This window comes from Athene noctua, chromosome 1 (assembly GCF_965140245.1).
Source record: "Athene noctua chromosome 1, bAthNoc1.hap1.1, whole genome shotgun sequence".
NCBI lineage: Eukaryota > Metazoa > Chordata > Aves > Strigiformes > Strigidae > Athene > Athene noctua.
Window position 1 is genome coordinate 57,389,672 of NC_134037.1, and position 23,633 is coordinate 57,413,304.

General features: G+C 41.0%; 2 protein-coding genes across 10 annotated transcripts in view; both read right to left on the bottom strand.

The window, feature by feature from the left end:
• Window positions 1-8,471, bottom strand: part of MCM9 (minichromosome maintenance 9 homologous recombination repair factor) — a 54,679-nt gene extending 46,208 nt beyond the window's left edge. Inside the window, exons 1-3 of the mRNA XM_074923768.1 lie at window positions 7,782-8,471; window positions 6,654-6,979; window positions 2,402-2,718 (exon numbers count right to left, since the gene is read on the bottom strand). Coding sequence (XP_074779869.1) covers window positions 2,402-2,718; window positions 6,654-6,979; window positions 7,782-8,191 — 1,053 coding nt within the window. The 5' untranslated portion in view covers window positions 8,192-8,471. The remainder of the gene's footprint in view (window positions 1-2,401; window positions 2,719-6,653; window positions 6,980-7,781) is intronic.
• A 6,016-nt stretch (window positions 8,472-14,487) lies between these two features.
• Window positions 14,488-23,633, bottom strand: part of FAM184A (family with sequence similarity 184 member A) — an 81,974-nt gene continuing 72,828 nt past the window's right edge. For 3 of the 9 annotated variants that reach the window (XM_074896209.1, XM_074896205.1, XM_074896207.1), the window contains 3 exons: window positions 21,762-21,866; window positions 17,892-18,094; window positions 14,488-16,173 (listed from right to left, as the gene is read on the bottom strand). In XM_074896209.1, the coding sequence (XP_074752310.1) occupies window positions 16,092-16,173; window positions 17,892-18,094; window positions 21,762-21,866 (390 nt within the window). In that variant the 3' untranslated portion in view covers window positions 14,488-16,091. Of the gene's footprint in view, window positions 16,174-17,891; window positions 18,095-21,761; window positions 21,867-23,633 lie in introns of those variants that run through there. The other 6 variants (XM_074896208.1, XM_074896211.1, XR_012632839.1 and 3 more) reach the window with 6 other exon arrangements.

Consider the following 23,633-nt stretch of genomic DNA (forward strand, 5'->3'; position numbering starts at 1 on the left):
AGTTCACATCACTGTCAGTACTGGTGGCACATACACAGTTTCTTGCAGAGCTCAATAGGAAACATGACCAAAATTCATTCCTGGTTTAACTTTATTGTGTTTAATAAGCTCATGCAGCTGGAAATCCTTCACATCATAGAGATCTGTGTGTCACACAGTAAAACAAAAAAGTTATAGAAACTGTATGTCAGGAACAATCACTATATGAACATGCAACACAGAGTTTATATCCCTTACTTTTTTGCTATCCTGCATTGTAAGAGCTTCATTTCTAATGTCATTTTTGTTTCCATTCATTCCTCTTTTCATACATCTTGCATGTAGATTCACACCACTATCCTCTTTGTTTATAAAATCAGTAGATACACACCACTATCCTCTTCATTTATAAAATCAAAGCCCTGAAACAACTGAAGAGATCTTAGAAAACATTTATGAAAAAAGACACTGAATGTATAAACACAGAAACACTGTCTGCAATATACCTTATTGTCAATTTTCATACAGCGTAGATTTTTCTGTGCCAGTCTTGTTTAGTTATGCTTTACCATAAAAAGAGGTCCAACTGTTTCTTACTCCTCCAGCTTAGCTGTATTTCCACTCAGGGTTATCTCCAGAAAAACAAACACTAATTCTGTAAAGATCACATATTCAGTAACTGTTGAATTCAGTATTGGCTGAAGGGAACAGACACTTCCAGACACCATGTACTGAACAACTGACATCATCTACCTGGACTTGTGCAAAGCATTTGACACTGTCCCGCACGACATCCTTGTCTCTAAATTGGAGAGATGTGGATTGGATTGATGGACCCCTCGGTGGGTAAGGAATGGGCTGGATGGTCACACTCAAAGACTTGCAGTCAACAGCTCAATGTCCAAGTGGAGGGCCGTGACGAGTGGCGTTCCTCAGGGGTCAGTGTTGGGACAGGTGCTGTTTAACATCTTTAATGGCAACATGGACAGTGGATTGAGTGCACCTTCAGCAAGTTTGCCGATGACACCAAGCTGTGTGGTGCAGTCAACACGCTGGAGGGAAGGGAGATGCCATCCAGAGGGACCTGGACAGGCTGGAGAGGGGGGCCTGTGCAAACCTCATGAAGTTCAACAGGGCCAAGTGCAAGGTCCTGCACATGGGTTGAGGCAATCCCAAGCACAAATACAGGCTGGGCGATGAGTGGATTGAGAGCAGCCCTGGGGAGAAGGACTTGGGGGGTGTTAGTGGATGGTAAACTGACTGTGAGCCAGCAATGTGCGCTTGCAGCCCAGAAAGCCAACCACACCCTGGGCTGCATCAAGAGAAGTATGGCCAGCAGGTCAAGGGAGGGGATTCTCCCCCTCTACTCTGCTCCTGTGAGACCCCACCTGGAGTCCTGTGTCAGCTCTGGGGCCCCCAACATAACAAGGACATGGACCTGCTCGAGTGGGTCCAGAGGAGGCCAGAAGATGATCAGGGGGCTGGAGCACCTCCCTTATGAGGACAGGCTGAGAGAGTCAGGGCTGTTCAGCCTGGAGAAGAGAAGGCTCTGAGGGAGACCTTATAGCAGCCTTCCAATACTCAAAGGAGGCCTACAGGAAAGATGGGGAAGGACTCTTGATCAGGGATTGTAGTGGTAGAATGAGGGGTAGCAGTTTTAAAGTGACAGAGAAATTCTTTCCTGAGGGTGGTGAGACACTGGAACAGGTTGCCCACAGAAGCTGTGGCTGCCCCCTCCCTGGCAGTGTTCAAGGCCAGGTTGGACGGGGCTTTGAGCAGCCTGGTCTAGTGGAAGGTGTCCCTGCCCATGGAAGGGGGGTTGGAACTAGATGATCTTTAAGGTCCCTTCTAACCTAAACCATTCTGTGATTTTGTGACTGACCATACTGCACCACTACAGCTGGCCTTGTCCACCACTGGGCAAGCTTTAGTCCTTAGAAGCAGCGTTGAACATCAGCATCATGTACAGTAACCACTTAAAAGAAACAATGCACACTTGATGTTGTAAGGATTCAACATGGAAGTTTCATCTATGCACTGACCCTGGGTGTTTTGTACAACCTTGAATGGAGTTACTTAATAATGGAAATCTAGTCAACACATGCCTAAATTTTTAACTCTGACTAGAAATCTCTGACTGACAGGCTGTCTGGCTTCATTTAGCCTTCTCAGGCATTTGTTTTAAATAACAGTAGAATCAGTAAAACTTCCACTTATCTTAGCATATAAAACTTATCAATGAAAACAGAATAGACTTAATTCTGACATACGCGTGAATGGTGTCACTAAAATTAGCAGTTACCTTATTTCAGTAGGAAATTAAGCCCCCCTATGCCTTGTTTAGTAAGTTAATTCTTTTGTGCTTGAGACATCTATACCTTAATACCTTCCCCTTTTTCTCCACCTTTTGGGGTTTTTTTACCTGTTCCTGAATTTTGATTTCTTGATAGTCTCTGCAGCAGGTAGGAGAAGAGGTTGTTCCAGAGAGACATGTGAACTTGGTTGAGTTGCAGCCTTCCTCATTAAGACAGGCTGATGGACGACAGAATGTGTAGTACTGTTCAAAGTCAGCCTTGACGACAAACACATGCTTGCACTTATTGCAGATATAACTCCGTTCAAACTCCAAAACTTTCACCAAACTTGTACGTATGACAGTCCCAGTAACAGACAAAAAGTGACCCACATCCCTGGTTTTAGGAATGTGCTCTCGAGTCAGCTCTGGGCAAACAGGCAAACCTGTTTAAATAAAAATATGTGCAGCATAAGGCTATGCATATAAAACACGGACTTACAATGCAGTTAAACAGAAAGGCAAAAAAACCTGCCAGACATATTAACAGTAGTTATTGTTATTACTGTTTCATAAATGTGATTCAACAATTCATCTGTTGTACCATAAATCTGATTCACTGGCCTCAGATAGTGAAAATTAACAGATGCTGAGCACTAACAGAAAATGTTGCCATTTTACTCTCCTATTCTTGCCATGGGCTGAATCACGAACAGTTTCCGTTCATTGAAATAGACCCCGATGTTCTCAGACCTATTAATTTAAATGGTCTTTTGGCAATGCCATTTATTTTACAACTGGTTTATCTGAATTACAAAATTTTAGTTATGCTACTTAATTGTGGTTCAGTGTTACTCCCACAGTTAAACGTTTAAGTGTAACTCCTAATCTTATGTAAATTCTCAAGTTTAAGCAAATTTAAAATTCATAGTCTGTGAGCATTTGACCTTAAATCCACATTGCAAACCAGTAAACCTCAAGCATGAGAAAGATGGCATAAAAAGAATATAAAGGGGTTATGAACACAACCAGATCAAATTCACTTCTATGTTCAAACGAATAGCAACAGAACATTTTCGTGGCACTTGCTCTCCTTTAATTCCACCCCAGCAGCCAGTTCTGTGGTGTACTGATCCCGCTCCGGCGTTCATTTGTGCCGCCACCACTTCACACCACAGCAGTTGAAATCCTCAGAAAGATTAATCTACCTCAACAGTCTGCAAAGTCTTTATAAATGGTCTCTGAAATGCACACCTGAGGATAGCATCAAAATACTGCCTTTTCAGAAGTTAGTATATGAGCTGAACTACAAGGCACTAATAATTATCAACTTAAAAAGAAACAACCTGCTCTTAAAATAATATCTTAACCTTACTTCCAAAGTAGAGCTAGGAAACAGAGATGTAAAATAATAATTCTGCTGGAAAATTATGTTTCTAAGTGGACCAAAACTATTTGTGCATCTAGGTCAAATCTTCTTAGTAACTTTGGCTGCTGAAAAAAAGACATCGTATATTTATTTCAGTGTTTTCACAACCAATTGATTTCAGACATGCTGAAACATTCTATTTTGATGTTTTTAAGAAAAGCATTTGACCTTTTGCTTTTGTTTAAAGAAAATATTTTTAAATATTAAGCTAATTTTAAAAGATAAAAGAATAAAGTAAAAAAAAAAGTAGAAAGAAATTAAATAAGCTTGAAAAGAAATAAAGTATTACGTAGAACTGCAAACAAATTTCTCTGGTTGACTGTATCAAAGCTATTTATATATTTGCCAAACCTGTTGAAAATTCTGTTTGTCCCGTAGGTTTGCATTTCTCTTTGGCTCAGGCAAAAAAAGATAAAATCTATTATTTTTCCAATTGTTATGGCTTTTTCCCAGCTCTGTACTGGTGCAGCTCAACAATCTTTGCAAAATACAACAGATCTTACGCTAGAGAGAGCTGCAGCACTGTTGTCAGGATATATGATATGATCATCTCTGTGAATATTGAAGAGACAAGAGTCTGCATGGGGAAAAAAGTGCCTTCATTCTGATCCTATTAGACTGCTTGACAAACTCCTTAGTTAAGTATGTGCCTCTTTGAATCAGCTTTACTGTATTAGTAATAATGTGTCAAACTGAACTATTAGAAGCAGTTTGGCCATCAGTAACAGACACAACAGTGCTCAGGCTAATGATAAGTAAGGAAAAATCTTTTAATGGATTTGTAGCAAAAAGAGAAGTTATACAATCAAATTCCTACAATGCTAAAATTCAGATAAAGAACTTCATCTTTTGCTTTCTTCAGTGAACCCAGGGTAATCATCCACTATTAATCACCACATATTTACACTCCCCAAGTCCTTCTTTGAACTCCCGGATGCCCTGCCCACATCAGCGTGTTAAGATTTCGTTCTTAGACCTAGCGTAAGCAAAACCACTTTTCCTCACTTCAGTCCAAGCCTGACATGCAGATCCCCTCAGCCCCACTCCAGGTAGTTTGCCTGTTTCTCCCACCGAGAAGAGAGCACCACCTTCTCTTCATTCCCATTTGACGTGGGAATGGGTAGCAGCCCTCCAAGATGATAATCCTGAAGGCAATCAGAACCCAATATCCCTTTAAAAGGGAAGAGTATCATGGGAAAATTTGGGTGGAAAAAAACCTTGCAGATCATTTAGCTTACTGCATTTTTGTTTCTTCAGTAGCCATCCTTTTGGTGCTACAGAACAGAAACCAAACTACATGGACAGATGTTCTTTTGATCCAGCTGGACCATATGAGGATAACCACCCCCTGCTCTTCATCAATTTCCCTCCAGTTTAGTGATGGAGTAATTTGTGAGTCCAGTGACTAATTTCTTCCCTCGATGATCAATCAGACTTGCTTTTCACAGTTACTTAAAGCTATTTGATCAAACATGGCTAATTTTGCCTGATGTTGACTAGGGAATATTCAACAAAGCATCGCTGGGGGAGGAATGGTCAGCTCCAGCAACAGGCTGATAACAGAGGCAGGAATGTCTTAAAGACACAGCTACTCATGCGGCAAACTCTGCCCCTTGCTTTACTTCTCCCAGTGTTTCCTGGCAGCTTATAAAATAACAGTATGTGGAAAAAAATAACCCTGTTCTCACGCTGAAGCTGTGACTGATGCAAATGCATGGGGGGCAATGCATCCTAGAACACTGGGGGAAAAGTTTTAATTCACCCCTACTTTTACAGGTACAGGGAAATGACAGACATTTCAAATTTTAGTACAACACAGAGGCCATCCTTTTACACCACATACAGTTGTATACAAACTCCCTAACACCTAAACAGGTAGCAAGTTGGATTTTCTGTTTTTTTCATAAAAACCTGGACAAAACAGCAATATGAGAGAGCCACAGGCTAATTATATTTCTGATGTAGGTGTTCTAATGACAATATTTTTAAGGAAATTTACTGGGGTAAAACACAGGTCTATTTAATAACTGTGATTCACCTATGTTCAATCCACCAAAAGACTGAACAATGATAAACCACTCCAACATGGGACAGGGGAGGGAAGGAGAGGTCACCAGCTCTTGGTGTTGCACACTAGACAGCTCCAAATAGTTACAATCAGAAATGACCAGAAGTGACTGTGCCACTACTGAGCCCAGTTCCCCACAACAGGCAAAATAAGCATTTTAACCCCAGAACCTGCACTCCACACTTACCACACCTCAAAGATACTAAAAATTTCCTAGTAATAAGGAATAATGGCATATCAACTTGTAGTAAAAAAGTTTCCTCTATTAACGATTATGTCCTCTATTAACAATCATGTCTTCCAACAGTGCATTCCAATTTTACAACAAGTAATTTTATAACAATTAGTTAAGCATAAAATTTGACCATTTCAGATTAAATTGTTACAAGACAACTCAAAATTTAGAGTTTGCCTCTTTGGGGAGGTGGCTGGAGCCAATAAAGACCATGAGTCAACTGACATGGTGAGGAAGTCAATCTGAAAAAAGAATTACGAAATACGTATCTTTCCCTAAGCTTTTTATTTTTTTTAGACCTTTGGGCTAACAAGAGTAATAATGCGAGACCACCGCTGATGTGAGGAGTCTTTTTCCCGCTGAAAGGCTTTCTGACTCAGCAACAAACACCGACCATTGCACGCAAGCCGTGAGGGATGGCCACAGCTATTATCCAGTTGGTCTACACAAGTCTCTGTGTTTGCAGGTGTTCTTTTCTGTGTAATAACCACCGGCTGTTCCCTACCGCTTCAAGCACCGAAATTGCAAGAATTAAACTTGCTCCTTTCCATGACGCCTCAATAGTTTGTTGCAGTGTAAGGAAATTAGGCAACACTGACTGGAAGATGCCCTGGGGGCACCTCACTGCTGCCCCCACCCCCTCACTCACCCGAGACCCTGGCGTGGAGGTTCTGCTTCACGCTGAGCTGTGGAGGGGCCGTGGCGGCCTGCAGCGCTGCCAGGGCAGCCCGGCGCAGCGCGCTGTCGAAAATGGGGAGGACCTCGCTGGGGAAGGCGTTGAAATACTCCCCGATCTCCATGTTGGTCTCAAAAAGCGTCAAGGCATCGACGACGATGGGATAGTGCGCCTCGTCGTCGGCCTCCCTCAGGATGCCCAGGATGTCGTCCCTGTGGTGCTCCAGCACGTAGGACTCGAACACCTGACCGATGAGGTTCACCTGCTCCGCGCTCAGCACCATGTTGCGCCTCCGAGGGCTGGAAGGCGAGAAGACGCCGTTACGAAGTGAGGCTTTTCAGTAAGGCCAAGCTCCTAACCGGGAAAACTTATTTATCACTCGGAAAAGCCTAACGCGGAGCTGGGCGAGAGTAGGCCGTGGCCTGCGCGTGCGCGGCTAGCCGGGCTGGCCAGCAGCCCCTCGTTACAACGCGCCCCGGCTCAGCGCCCGCCCGCCGGCTCGCCGGGATGGCGGCTGCCGCCCGCCGCCTCCACAGACGGCTCCCGCCAACCAACCAACCGCCCCGCCCCGCCCCGCCCCGCCCCGGCCAGCCAATCAGCCCCGCCCCGCCTCCCGTCAGTCACCCCCACAGCGCCGCGCCGCGCCGCGCTCCCTAGGCCCTGCCCGCCGGGGCAGGCGGCGCTGCAGCCTCGCCTCTCCGTTAATGCCGGAGAGCGAAACCGCCCGCTGACCCGCTCCTTCGGTGCCTGCCTGTCCCGCCGGGCCCTGGGCGGCGGCAGGGACGAGGCTCACGGCAGCGCGGAGCCCGGTCTCCCGCCCCGGCCGCCACCAGCACGGCAAGTTTTGAAGGCGGCGCGGCCGGGCGGGCGCTGGGCGGCGAGGCGGGGGTGGGCCGGGCCGGGCCGGCAGCGCGTGCCCCGCCCGCCCGCCCGCGGAGCGCTCTCCCCGGCGCGTCCCGTCCCGTCCCGCCTCAGGACAGCGCGGGCCGCCGGCGCTCTGCCAGGCGGCCCCGCCGGAGCGTGTGTGCGGGATCGACCCCGCCCCCCCCCCCCAGGCGGAGGCGAGCAGCGCTCCGCGGCCGCCCCGCTCTCGCTCGGTACCTGCAGCGCGGGCCGCCGCCCCTCCGGCCGGGCTCCCGCCGCCGCCGCCGCGCCGCACGGAGGCAGCGGCCGCAGCTCCCTCCCTCACCCGGCAGGAGAAGCGGCTCCGTCCCCGCCCCCTCCGCGCCGCTACCCGGCCCGGGCCCGGCCCCGCGGCCGCTCTTAGCGCGGAGAGCGGCCACAGAGCCGCGGCCCGAGGGGGCGGGCAGCGAGGGCGCTTCTCTCCGGCGCCTCCGCAGGGCCGCGGCGGCTGCGGGAGGGCCAGTCCCCCCAGGGCAGCCGAGGGGCGGCGGGCCCAAGCGCCCTGCGGGGAGAGAAGGGCGCTCTGTGGACACCGGGGGTGTCCCGGCTGCTCCGCTTCTTCTCGACAAAAGAGATGCCAAGGGGTTCTGGTCTCTACGGTGCTGCATGCTGATGGTTGCCTAAATGTCTCTGCCGCTCTTCCTCCGTTACAGAGGGACGCTGCTCCTGTGTACAAGTCGGGGGGAAAGAGGGGTGCGGGGCAGCAGGGGTAGCCCCTAGGTAGCCGCAGGTTGGGTTTGCTGCTGCTGCTTCCTTCAAACCGTCTCCCCCCAAGATTTACAAATCCTATGAAATCTACGTTTGACTAAAGAGAGCTGTCTAACCAACCAGTCAGTTCCCGCTTCCTTGTGAGGGCGCCTCTGAGGAGTTAGGGGATTTTATTTTTAATATAGCTAGAAAACTGGGTTTGCTGGAGGCTGTAAAGCTTTTTGCTTTTGCCTGGAATCTTTGCCTAGTGTGTCGTTTTGATTACTTTTGTATCTGTATGTTATTTTCTTTTTCTGTGTAATACAACCCAGGGACATGCTTTAACTATTTGAAATATTTTATCTTTTAAATAGTTAATTCTGTTTCAAAGTTGAGTTCCAGGCATGAAGACTGAAACTAGATCCTAGTTCTCCAGCAGTATGCCTGTTCCTTTCCTCTTGAGTTACTTTGCAGCACACCTATGCTCTTGCTCTCCTAACAAGTGCTGTACCTGCACGTGTGAATTCTGCCCATGTTGAGTTCAGTGTAAGTAAACTATCACCTGAATTACTACATGTATCTCCTTGGTACCTCTGATAACATTTTAATATCTTTACTGTGTATGCATTCGATTCTTGTGGTATCGCAGAGAATAACTTAATGTCTCCTTAACTTCAGAGTGTTTGAAGGATCTTAAAACTTTATTGAGCACTTTGTTCCCAGGACCCCCCCATTGCTGGTTTGTATTAATGATGAACTGATATGCAATCAAAAGAAAAAATCAATGCCCGTGTAAGATCTTACCCCGAAAGTATACCATACTAAAAGTATTAGAACTATGCCCATAGTTCTATAATAAAAAGATGTCATAAGATATGTACAAAATTTGTATTTTAATATGAATTTTTAAAGTTGGTGGAGAGGATAATCAATGCTTTTCAAACAAAAAATATCCTTTAGATACCTTATTTTCAGGTTATGATGTATAGCTTCAATATGTAAAATAACTGCCTTACCTGCCTTAATTAAACTAAGATCATTAATTTGAATGTCTAACATGTTTTTTTTTCTTCCAATGATATCTAAATATGTGATCTTAATGAATGAGAAAGCTACAGTGGTCACTTCACATCTGTTAACCCTATTGAGTATCTCACCATCCACAAGTTGATGTGAGGAATGTTTGGCCAGCAGAGAAGGGAAGGTCTTGCAATCTTTGGGCAAAAGCTTCTGGTGGAACTGTGGGTTCTTTAAGTCACAGGTCACATTTCTCTGAATTACTACTCCATAAGATATTGAAAGAGGATTCCTGCATGTGACTTCTGTCTGGTAAAATGGTGGATAGAACTTCAGTTATCTGTCCTGCATTGTTTGCAAATACAAACTTCTTCAGAGTATTTGTAGATGTTGCCTAAATCCTCACCTGAAGGAAACAAAGTTTACAACAGAAGTCTCAGGCTGCTTCAGGGGGTTTAAAGAGGAAAGGTTTTAACCCCTAGATATGTCTCTAAAAGGAAAAAAACATTTTTCTTTATAAAATGGTCATATTCTAACCTATTGAATGGATATGGCTGCAAAAGCACTGCTGAGATCCGCACCTAATATATAAATTAATTAATGTGAAAATTCAGAACTATTTCTGGTAAAGATTATCCTGGGTGGAGTGTCAAGCAAGCCCTATCTCTGCAATACCTTTCCAGCATCAGCTTTACTCAGTTTATGGTGCTGTCTTGCAAGGTACAAAACCAGGCTGCTTTTTTCTAGTGATGCCAGGCAGCTATTTTGACACGTTTGCTAGATCAGCACAGGCTTCTGATATGGCGGAGCTGTAATCTTTGTGATTTCCTGGAGGTGTATGTCTCTGCTTCCTCAAATTCTGCGTTCTGTAGCCTAAACAGTTAGAGCAACAAGATGAAAAAGAATGCAGCAGCCTGCAACTGGAGCAGCTAATTACCGCTACAGAGCAATTAACTCATTTAGCATGTAAAGGCTTCAATTAGGTAGCGGTTCCTACAAGAAAAGAACCTAAAGCATTTATAATTTTATTATTATCTAATAATAACTAGTAACAGTTATGTGCGTAGTTGAGTAATGAAGAAATGTTCACTCAACAAGAAGTCGTTAAAAAATACAGTATGCCCATTTGAAAATCCACAAGGTAGCCCCTTTTGAAATCATGGTGCAAAATAGGACAAGAAAAAGTAATTGTCTTTAATGAGTGGATGGAAACAGTGCTGGCGGTTACCAGCCTAAAAAACTCTCTGGTCCTGGGCTCGGAACGCTTTCCTGGTTTGTCTCTCCTTTCCACTTTGAATAGTGCTCTTACATAAGCTGATATTACTATTTCTGCTTTCAGGTCACTTCTGATAGTGTTGTGTGGTTTTGAAGAAAAAGACAAAGACTAAAAACTCACATTTTACAGAATATAGTGTGTGCCCTCAATCTGGAAACATCCCAGGAGGGTACAAGAGCTGCCTGCTAATGCTGTGGTTGGGGTGGCTGGTACACGTCCTGCTCCAGCATGCAATTGGGACGCTGCAGCAAGGCTGCACAAGTGCTGAGAAGGGCTTGGAGATCCCATTGGTTGGGTGAAGATTTAGACTAAGCAGCGTGAGTACAGTTGGATGTTCATGTGACTGTAAAACTCGGGCTCCAGTCTCTGCCCTCCAGCGTGTCTGTTGCCAGCTGTGGCTGAGGCTGCCTGTGGTGGTTACAGCCTGAAGTGTGCTGACTCGTCTTTGTGCCCAGCCACCACGCTGATGATCTGTAACTGCAGTTAAACAGCTACAGTTCCAGCTAAAGGCTCAGCCACTCTCTAAACTTTTATGGTTGTCTGTCAGGTTGAACGTGGAAGGCCTGTTAATTTCTAAGAGTACTCACTATCATAATGAAACCAGATTTTGGTAGTCATTATTGAATTATGCTTTTGTTTTCTAAAGCTTGGCTCTTCTTGTTCCCTAGCAACATTGCTATCAGTGCTGCTGGCAGCAGCTGCTTCTCCTTGTGTTCAGCCAGCTGTTTATTGGGAACAGCCCTCCATACCATGCTTAACTCTGAAAATAATGGAGTTGCCTTAGTGACAGGCAATTTATAAACTCATCCTTAAGACTCTGCAGGACTCCAGAGTAGTTCACTTCATAGGTCCCATCATTAACCCAAGCACTTGGAGTGCAATTTGTACAGTCAGCAAAGCCTGAGTTGTCTAATTGTGTATGTGCTTGAAAATGATAAACGTTAGCACAGTTGTACAGTAGAAGAGCCCAGTGTTGAGTCCAGCAAATACCAAGTTCTGTTATTAAGAGAAATGGAGTTCAGCGGTTGGTCACGCTGAAGAGGAAAAGTTGTTTCAGCTTGGCTGCCTGGTTTTGTCACGTGACCCCAGTACTATCCACAGGTACTTCCAACTACTGTAGTGTATCTAAAGAAATGGATGTTTATTTATATGACCAAAATACACTGCAAAGTAAATTAGCTTTAGAACTGCAAGCTGATTTCTGTATCTATTGTATGTGGAAATTAGTCATATTTCCATTTGAAGATTTTACCAGGGAACGCATACATAAATAAAACTGATACTATGCCCAATGCTCAGAAGTGCCTAACAGTACAAATAAAGAGTTTCACCTTCTTTATAGTAAAAAAATGGGTTAGTATTTGCCTAGTAAGAATAGTGACAGTACTGTATCAGGCTACATTGAACATACAAGGTAAAAAGCAACAGCTCCTGTAAAGAAAGTCAGTTTGCATCTGTCAAAGTGGATGTATTTTTGCAAATGTTGGTTAAAAATAACACAACACAGGCTTGGATTCCTCACACCTAAATTTAGGCAACAGAGGCGCTTAGGTTTGTTGTTGCTCTACAGTCTTTCTGCAACCAAGAGAGATAAGCTGATTCACTCTTGAAGCTGCCTATTGACTGCAGAGGATGTTGAAGATCAGTATTTTCTAAAGTGATGCGACTCAGTCATTTTCCTTCAAAGGGAAGTAAATTAAGCAAAAGAGGAAAACTTGGCATCTAATTTTCTCAATGCAGAATTAGTGAAATTTATGTATGGATAGTATGGGGATCATTAACAAAATTCACAAACAACATACAAGTTAAACTTTAAGCAAGCAAGAGATTGCTCTGACATTGTGAACAGGTTTGATTCCTAACATGAGTGAAGTCTCCTGATACTCATTAGGATTTTCTCATGTCCTGCAGTTTTTTAAATAGAGTTTCAGAGTAAGACTAAAACTGGAAAATAAGTGAATGACTTAGACAAAAGTTAATATTGGGATTTTTCGAGCTATAGTTACTGGGATAGTGTTAACAATTTAAAGAAAGGAGCCCAATTTTTTTAGTCACACCAGAAAGGCAAATGCTGCAGCATGGGCTAGAGTTCAGAATCCCTCCCTGTTCAGTTACAGGAACAGAAGCATTTTCTCCAGACTGCTGCTTTCAGTTCTGAAGAGCAACTCATCAAAGGAGGCTCTTTGTGGAAAGAGTCTTCTGGTCTCAAAAAGCAGGAAAGTTTAGTTCCAGAGACTGCCTACATCAAGAGTGGGAAAAAATTATATCCTGTTTTAAAAATGAAAACTTAAGATTCTTGCAATATTATATAAAATATTTAGGAAGAAAAGATGACAGGTACATCCTGAAAAAAAACCCAAACACTAAATAGTCTATGTTCTCCAGTTTTATAACACGCAAGTATTCTTTCTCTTTAAAGTGATCAAAGATCTAAGACATTTAAATTTAAATGTGTACACATTAAATGCAGAACTACTCAAACCAGTTAGAAAATAATCCCATGTTTTTTCTTACAAAATAACTGATCATGAGAAAAACAGACATGAAAATTTATTTAGATTAAATTAGAATGTTAAAAATTCTAATATTAACCCATGTAATCTATTGCCAGTACTTCTCATAGGACAAATATTTTCCTTGAAGTCTCAGGTAAATATAGTACACATATCCCTAAGTAACTGAAAAAATGGAAAAGGCAGGAGTCAATCTGATAAAGCAATTTCTATGTTGATGTTGATTGCAGCTTGGTTTCCAGTCATCTTCGGGCTTTTATTTTGCAAGTGTATGGTCTGGGTACAATTTGTGCTGCAGAAAAAAAAGCCATGCAGTTTTCAGGACATAGTTCTTCTCTGTGCTAGGAGATCATGTCAGATGGGTCCGCTAGAGCGTTTTTTTGCTAACCTGGAAAATTCACCGGCATTGACTCTTATCACAGAAGTAAATGGAACAATCCAGACTGAAGGGCTGAACCTGGCCTTAAGGCTGATTATTACAATGATGTTCTGACAAAACACAGGATTCTTCTGCATTTTGCCCCTGTATCAAATATAGCCTGTTACTTCCTTCTTCCATAGGAAAACACAGTAAGGATTAAAATACTACATTCTTTATTGTTTTCAACCTTTTAGTGATCTTTCTGAATAAAACTAAAGGGTCGGGGGAATTAGCTACATTAAGTGCTGATAATGAGATTTAAAGTGTCAAGAGTGCAGAGAGATAGCCAAATTTTCCCACCATTATAAATAATACTATGCAACTTCACACTAATACTGTACTTCATTACTCGGAGCTGTCTGCTAAACTAGGAGGGACTGCGTGCATGTGTGAGCAGAGGCTTTGCTGCACTCTGCACAGCTGGACTCACGACTATGTGCACTTCTGGCTTTTCCAGAATACCAGGTAGTGCAAAGATCTGGAACACAATGGCATTATGATAATGCAAGTTCCTGTATTAATCCCAAATGTCAGATACTAACTTTTTTCAGGAATACCTTTTACAGAGTTCTCAATGCCATCTGGCAGAAAAACAGTTTTTTCCTAGTATCTTCAGGTTGGTTTTAGGCTGTTGCTGTTTGGTTTTTATTTTTCAGAGACTGATTTGCAACTGCAGCTGACTGGCAGACATGGTAACTGAGTGCTTCTTGTCTTTCAGAAGGGAGAAGAAAGTTAAATGCCTACTAGCAAAAACCCAATGGGCACACCTTTTACTGAATAGGTAAAGTAAATGCAGGTATTATCGTCCTCCTGTTACTGTTCAGTTATTAATTACATATGTAAAATCGTGCAAATGGGAGAAAAAGGCTGAGCCCTTGCAAGACATGCAAGAAAAAATACGCAACACTCACTTCAGAACATTATAACAAAATGAGCTAGTGTATTTTATTTTGGGTAACAGCCAAGAAATCTGACATTTTGCCCAATATGGCTTTCTTCTAAAGTTAGAAAGTTGCATATACCTACAGTTGAGTCCACCAGCTACAGAAAATCTGCTCTATGCATCTTTAATCCATGGCAGCATCACCAAGAATAGAGCTTTCAGTGGAGTTTTCAAGCTGAATTATAAGATAGAAGTTTTAAAATGTTCATTTAGAAGATTTTATATTGTTTATATGAAAACATACAAATTTTTCATTTATACATATACTACATATAAAACTCATTGTAATCAGTATCTTCATCTGGGTATTTACCTTTGTGCATATAGCGAAAAAAGGATGTAGTTAGGGCTTCAGATGAAATATTAAATTCAATACCTTTTGTATATGCTAACTAAAACCTTATTTGAATAACTCACATATTTTTTTCCTGCTTTTAAAGAGAAGAGATTCAGTTTAAAAATACATTCATAAAACAAAGAGACAATTTTCTCCCTGAGACTACCAGTATGAGTTATTTTGTGGTAATCTTTGAATGAAAAAATATTTTAAAAGACAATAAGATGTAGTTTTCTATATGCTGCAGCAAATTTCTCGAGCAACACTAGCATCATAAAAAGACTGGAGAATCATGCTCACTAGCTGAAAAAACATTTTCATATATCAGTTTAAGAAGAAGAAAAAACTTTAATATAGACAAGGGAAAGTAATTAAGTTTTAATGAAAGATCTGTATCTGTAGTATGTATAAATGGGAAAAAGTTAGGTAGTGGGTTTTCGTGGGTTTGGGTTGTTGGTTTTTTTTTTGCATTTTGACATGTATTTTATCCAAAGCAGGGTTATATGCTCAAATTGCAGATTCTTGATTTATGCAGAGATACTCAGTACAGTATTATAAATGTTTCAAGCATTTGTTTTTCTTAATATTCACAAAAGAAATACATAACTTGTGGGAACAGCTTCTGCTTAAATTTGATGAGAAAATGTTTGATTATAACTAGATGGCAAAGTCTCATGGGCAACAGGTGAGGAGTCAACCCCCTCTGCAATGAACAGCTCCTGGTTTGTGGCTTTTTTCATCCTCTTGTCAAAATCACTCTGCTCTGAAGGCGAGCAGCTACACTAGTTTGGATTTATTTCACACTCTTCCTTTTAAATGTTAGAAAGAGACAGTTTTTAAACTGCTACAAATTAACAGAGTAGAATTGGGATGCATTAAACATATCCTGCCCAAACCAGAGAGAGAGAGATACATACTTTTTCCTTTTACAGTTTAAATTGTATTTATAGTAACCATGCAATTACGTTATTTCCTGGGGAAAAGCCTTTCCTGAAATCAAAGAAAACACATTTATAGGAAAAAGGGGGGAAGCATTATGTTTGTTCTACCAAAATTTATTATGTAGTCATTACAAAGTTTAAAGATTCTCTCATTTTAAATAAAAATAATAGTTATAATTACGCTATATAGTACCATGTCAAGTGATTCCAACAAATATAACATGAAATACAGTGCAGTTTCAAATCAGAAAGACAAATACTTTCTCATTCACAGTGTTTGACAAATTACAGGAAATCTTGTTCACATGAGGGTTTACGTAAGGTCATGCTCTTATAAACAGTCCGCGTGTGCCACAAGAACAACTCATCTCTCTCAGAACGTGAAGTATCGGGCAAGCCACTCCTGGCGTTGTGGATCTGGTGAAGCCACTGGTGAAGCATCAGTCTGAGGAGGGCTAAATTCACAGAAAGAAAAAAAAAAACACCACAATTATCTCACAACTACATAAAAAGTACAAATGTTAGGAGCAAAGAAGACCTCACAGAGAACATTCAGTGAAGAATGCGTGTTTTCCATGGATTCATTCTCAGTGTGTCTCAGGACATGATTTAATGTTTCCCTATAGAATCTGTGATCATCCACTCCATTGGAGAGCATCAGCAGCATGGACAAGTCAGTTCAGAAGCCACATTACAAGGTGGTCAAATAATATTTTGGAAAACATAGTTTAAAGTCTCATAAACGTCTGTAAGTTTTCAGGAAGAATAAAAAGGGTTTTCTTGGAAAAGTGTGTCTGGTCCTCTTTTAGCATCCTTTTCCTGTGGTAAAGTTAATTTTCAAAAATATGATGCGAGCATCATATTTGTAGACATGTGCTCATGAAGACTGGTTGCCAACTGAACAAATATTCACACTATTTTAATACTTAACACCAATCACCAATATCACTTACATTGTTATTCATGCACGTATTTAAAATATGCTAATATACTGAACTGCTGCACTGCCAACAAGATTTGGTTCCCCCTTGAACAATTAAAATCTTCACAAAATGAGCAAGAGAGAATAACTTCAAGTTAATTAAACAATTAAGTTCCTTTATCAATAAAAATCAGTAATAAAATAATCCCTACTGTATTACTGGATAATAGAGAACACAAACCAATTTGGAATAGAAACTCCAGCATCACAGTCCATGCATTCATGCACATGCATGTTACAGGTATCTGAGCACACTCATGCACATCACATGCACAGGAAAAAATAAGCAACAGTACTTTTTTTTAAAAACAGGTCGTTTTCTTCAAATAAGATTGTTTTCCCCTTCTACTTTAAAGTCTATTATTTGTTTCCTTTTATAATTAGTATGGGGTCTGTTGTGTTAAACCAGAGGAGAGAGTAAACAACCAGCTGTGGAGATGGTAATTACACATAGCTTTAATTTGCCAACTTAGAGGTAAGAGATCAGCAGCTACTAAATACAGAGTACAGAACTTCAGTGCATTTAATATGTAGGCACATAAAGCCAAAAGATTAAAATCCTGCCTCTAAAATGCCATTTTGAAGTTATTTAATTAACTATAATATTTTGTGAGATAACTACTTGACACTTTAATGCTGGTTTTGGTTACTGGAAGCTCAGCATTAAGCATCCAAGCATGCACATTTCCTGTTGCTGTAGTAAGGTTACTCCTATGAAACAATTTGATATAGGCGAGGAAAGGGGAAACAAAACATTCATGTAGCACAAAAAAATAGTTTTCTTACAGAAAAACCATTATCACATAATACTGAATAAAATAAATTCGATGCTAATATAAATTCCTAAATGACAATCAGTAAATAACACAAACATTAAAACAATTGTTCATATCTGTAAACAATTGGAAGCACATGAATTCTGCTAAGGTATCTAAAGAGGTTTTCAAAGTTCAAGACTTATGAAAAAGTGAGAGAATACTTCACATTTCAACAAGGTCTACAATAAAAAGGAATACTATAAAGAGGTTACAAATATAATGTAAAAATTAAAAATGCCATAAGAGTACTTGTACCTCTGAAAGGTTCATAAAGCAAGTGGGATTCAGCTCAAGAGGAATGCAAAATTTTCCTGAGTTAAGAAAAAAAAATAAAATAATAAGAAAAAAAAAAGATTGGTGAGGCAGTGCTCACCTCAAAAACGTCTTGGGCTCTTTGGGTGGCATTGGCTGTGGTAGTGGTTTGCTGCTGTTGAACTCAATATCGTGGATGGGTGAGTTAGGAATGGGGTCCAGGCGGTTAGGATGTCCATTGCCCACCACTCCGCTAGATTCCAGAGCACTTAGATTGGGGACACTCACAAACCTGTTTGTTGATTTATCGTTCTTCTTCTTTTGCTGCATTAAAAATAACAAATATAAGGAAGGCTTCTTGCACCAGAACAGATGAGGAAATTTGCAAATTTGAAAGCTGTATTGATGGCTGATTTGGGGTTTTTTTTGAAGGAGAGCAATTGGGACAGATTGGGCTTTTCTTCCTACTGTAGTTTTACTATTTGCTTTGACCAGAACCAAACACCACAAATTTTCACAGAAAAAGCAAATTTCTGATCAAGTTGATTAAGTTGTTAAGACTTAGTATAATAATCAATTAATATATTATACGAGATCTTCCAATATAACCTTTTGTTCTGTTTAAGACATTGGAGATAGGAAGTCTTCCACAAAATTGTCGTTTAGTCTGTTAAACCTTTCATGTTTACTTAAATCTTTCCTCGATATCAGTGAAACCGCTCTGCTGTCAAATGTAATTACAGCAAATTTCAGTGACAAAAAAGAGAATCTCTCCAACACGTTTCACCCCATCACTGAGGCACGTTTTGGTAACTGGAACATGGAACCTAGAAGAGCAGCTACATTTAATTTAAAGCAATTACACCCTCATAGTTAGTGAGCATTATAGCAATACTGCTAAAGAGAAAAAGATTATTGTTTAGGAGTTCAGTTTCTTGCACAAGGAAAAGGCCAAGCTTCTAACACTACTACAGCTGCCACTTCTAGACACCAGATGGCACAACTGAACACTTTTGTTTTCTCAGTACTCTCTACTCCTGCTGGTAGTATTTATTTCAAAGGACTCAAAATACTTAAGAATTTTATTTTTATATCATTATTTTACTCTCCACAACACATCGTGCAAAGGAATCAGTATTTATTCTCTCTAGTTTTACGTATATTTTAATGTAGAAGGATGCTTCAAATAATTCTATAGCTTTTTTAAAGTAGCTGTGACAGAATGCCAGGCGTATTTTCTGACCTATCAAATATTCCATGTCTGCAATAAAATATTAATATTTTAAAAGCCATATTTCAAAAAATAAAATTTTCAAATGAATTGATTATTCTCACAAATTATGTATTATTTGAATATATAATAAATACTTTCATTCAGTTAACACATAAGCAACCCTAACAAAGCAGCTGGGAGATAAACCTGTTATGGGCTTATGAACTACATGCATTTGAACTAAATAAAGTGAAAGACAAGTGGAATCTCGTGTTGTTTCTACATAATATTTTCCAGCAGAATTCCACTTGAAACAAAAGAGCTGCTCTATTTGAGGGTGGGCACAAGTTCAAATGGAGACAGACAGAGTTTTATTGTTTGTTTGTACTTTCTTCCACCTAGCTCTCTGCTAGCTTTGATCTTGGTGCCTGACCTTTCCAAAGTTGGCAGATGCAAATACTACTAATTGTAGCCACACTGGTGCATGTGTTTATCAAAATACAATTTAAAACCCCCAACACTTTAACAGAAAGCTATAATAGAAAAAGGTCTTTTTTTAAGCATCACAGTGAAAGATAATTAGCTGCAAATGATTAAACTGAGATTGTCCAATACACTTTACTACTTCTGCAGTAGCTGAGGAAGCCAGAAATAACAATATGGTGGAAAAAAATAGTTTGGAAAAAGTAACCAACTGTGTGTAAAATACATCTGCAAGGTAATATACACTGTAATTAATATGGTGTGTTAAACACTGTAGTTAAATCTGTGTGCTTCATACATGGCTCATTTCTGGAAATTGTATATTATCCACATAAGTGCTTAGAAAAATACTACAGTTTATATGTTATTCTCTGTAAGACAATCTATGCTTCTGAAGCAGTCAAATCTGGAAAGGCAAAATTGTTTGTATTGTTTCCATGAAGTTCATGCAAAGTATTAAGAAACTTCAGATGTAAAATGTAATACTAAATAGATCCATTGCATAAATTAGAGAAGCTGTAATTCATACTGCAATGGCTTTAATTTTGCATTAATATGCAAAGTCTGTAGTAACTCATAAATTAATTTTGCATTAATATGCAAAGCCTGTAGTAACTCATAAATTCTGTATTTTTATTACAAAAAAAGAAAAGAGAATGAGATTTTCAGTTTCTTTGTAATTCATTCTCCAATAACACAGTACATGCTTTGACAAAATAAACATAGTCCACAGCTCATGAAATGAGACATCAAAATGTCCTAGCATACAAGACAGTTTTAAAGTCTAAACAGTTTTAAGTGATAGAAGCATATTATAAAAATATATGAATTATCACTACGGAAATCTGATGCTGAAGTACTTTTCCCAAACACTTCAGATTTCACACAAAGCACAAGCTTATATACTTGATGGTTACATTTCACATCTTCATAAATGAGTGGTTCAGACAAACTTCTGAAATTTTCAAACATTGATCATATAAAAATAAAGCATTCAAATTGTATCTGGCAGTCTGAGTATTGTCACTACTGGGCTCAAACTAAGTTCTTTCATTCAGTTATGCATAAAAGTTAGGCATCCACAGATAAGTTTGTGAGAGCTGCTGGGCTCCTGAAAAACACAGAAGACTGACAATTTGCAGCAGAATTTGTGCAGAAATGGGAAATACGCTGATCTGATGTAAAACTACAATAAGGTTTAGCTAGATAACACAGACTGATCTCAAATAATGGAGCCAGATCTCCTTTTAAATAATGGAGCCTGAACCTTGATCACTGAAGCTCTCGGACATCTGAGCTGCTCATGTTGTGCTCCTTGGGTTGCCCTCTGCTGCAGAACCTTCCTGAGTTCTTCTGCCTCTGCAGCTGGAACAAATCTCTTCCCTTTCCATGCAGGTAAAATAACTTATGGGTTATCACACGGAGGAAGGAAATGTCAGAGGACTCATTCTTACTACTGAGATGGTGAAAAGATATACAATTAAGTTACCCTACTGCAGTCTATTCACGTTCCTCATGAGGGAATGCTGCTGGCTTTTAAAGTGACAGGGAGTCTACTATGCCTGCTTGTACAGTAGCCTTCACTGCCTGCTATTCAGCAGGATGGAGAGAACTGGAAAAGGTTGCTACTGAAGTGTTTTCACTCATACAGGCAGTAGCAATAACTGAGAAGGCCAGAGACTGACTTCTATCTCCTGTTGCCTAGAGTCCACATCCCGCCATTTGTCACTCCAGTTCTCCAGTATTACTCCTGTCTCTCTCCATTCAGACTCATTCCATGCCCTTCTCATACTTTTCCTCTTCCCCTTTTTACCCTTATTCCATTCCTTTAGCATCCCTGCTCCCTCTATCTAATGGTCTTCCATCCTGAGCACCACCTAAGAAATGAAATTGCCCTTGCACTTTGCAAAATAACCAAGAAAAATTATGAAACTGAAACATTATGGGTGTCACTATTCTCTATTATATGCTACAGTCCTGCCCTCTGTTGCCTTTCTGTCACTTCTATTTTGATTTTATAGTTTTGTGAGAAGGAACTGTGTTTTATCTAACGCATGCCTAGCAAATTAGGTGACAATACCAGTGGATCTCTCAACAACAGAAAAGAAACAAACCTACACAAAAATAAGTAGAGACAAATGGAAAACTATGTTCCTTGTTCCTTGGTTTGGATATGTCTTTTAGGAGTGATACATGTATACACACAGGCACATACACATCTATTTCTTCTTTTTACTACATCCTAAGTTTAGATTTCTTTTTCTTCACTTTAGCAATGAAGTCCATGGAACATACCTTCACCAATGGATTAATAACACCAACATTAGGGCTTGCATTAAACATTTTGTTGTAGTTAGTCTCCCTGTTAACTAGCTCCAGCTGATAGAACTTTTTGTCCTCCTAAAAAGAAGAACAAATAGAAACTTCTTTTTATGCATTTTCAATCAGTTAGTGGCCAAATCTGTCCATAAAGTGATCTCAAATAAATTTATGTTTACATTTTAAAGGAAACTGGTAATTCTAAAAACTGCATTTCATATTTAATATGTTTTTTATATTATTATATGTAATAACCTAAATCAATTCTATTTATGCAGTTTTACGCTCCTGTGAGTGAGCATAGCCTAATGGACTATGCACTGGGAAAGACTCAGTTTAGTTAACTTCCGATCTCTAATTAATTTGAAGTTCCTCATTCCTTCTTGCTTCTGAATCAGGATCTAATCAGACCGATGAGTCAGGGTGTTATGCTCTGAATTTGGGAAGCTCAGTGGATCAGGAAATTGGTTTTAGAAACCTCATAGAAGAGACTGTTTCTTATATGGCTTACATGGCTGACTTATTCCAGGACTGGAGATAGGAGGCATTTGATCAAGGTCATACTGAATTATTTTTTTTAATAATGTATTATGCTGGGTTGTGCAAAACTCTTTGTATCTAATTAGTTTTACTATTATGAGTCATTGGAACCTGTGAGAGACGAGAAACCAGGCCTGTGAGAAACTAAGACAAACAACCTGGGAAAGCAAAAGTTGAGGCTGATTGAAGAAATGCCTCAAACACTCGCAAGACAAAACTATGAGTCACAGGGTGCATTCTGTGGAGGCCCAAGCTGATAACGCTGCCCGATGTAGCTGGGGGAGAGAGCCCTGTGGAGACAGGACGGCTCTGCCCTGGGGCACCTGGGCAAATTTCAAGGGCCATGTGTCCGGTGAATGAACTTTGCTTCATTATCCACAAAATGCATATTAAAGTTGACACCCCTCAATATGCTAACGAGGGCTGTCATGATCATGCTAATGACATCATCCCATGAAACACCTTACCCCTCCCTGTACATGGGATACGTAGCTATGTGGGTCGACCTAGGGGACGGACCCAAGGAAAATGGGTATAAATCAAAGGGGGGAAGAAAGGGCTCTCTCTCTCTCTGCCCCCCCCCCCCCCCCCCCCGACCGTCTGGAGAAAGCAGTGAAGGGAAGAAGACGAATGCCAGCGAAGAAGACGGCCGCCTCCTGGAACCCTCGCCGGCGGGATCAGCGCAGGAACCCAGACCGGTGATCTGTATCCCCCCATTCCCTCTATCTCCCTCTCTTCCTTTTTCTATTAAGAAATGCAAAGCATATTATATTGCTCACCACAACTTGCTCTGTACTTGGCCAATTATCATGTGTTCAATTAGTGCATTGTAGGTAGTTAATAAATGCTTGAACTTGGAGACTTGTTGTCCGCTCCAATTGGGGATTTGCGAATCTGAGTCACTTGCCCCCCTCATCGGAGCGGGACGTGACATTAAATTGGCGTAGTCGGCAGGATCCCCTTTGGTGTCGGAAAGTCTTGTGAAATAGTGGTTCTCTATCCGATAAACTCGGACAGGGAGAACTGGGAATTGGCCCCTCAGCTCTAAGCTGGGAGAGGGTCGGAGGGATACCGATTCTCTATCCGATGAGGACAGGGAGAATCGGGAAGTGACCTCTCAGCTTTAAGCCGGGAGAGGTTCGAGCAGTTGCAAGCCATGACTGGCCAGGAAATGTCGGTGCTTGACTGCTCCCCTATTTTTGAGAAGCTGAAGGAGTATAAGGCTTGTCCTCCTCCTTTAGTAGAGGTTTGGGCCCACGATAATTGGCAAAATCCAGAAGCAGTGGCGAGCTATATCAGTGTGCTTGC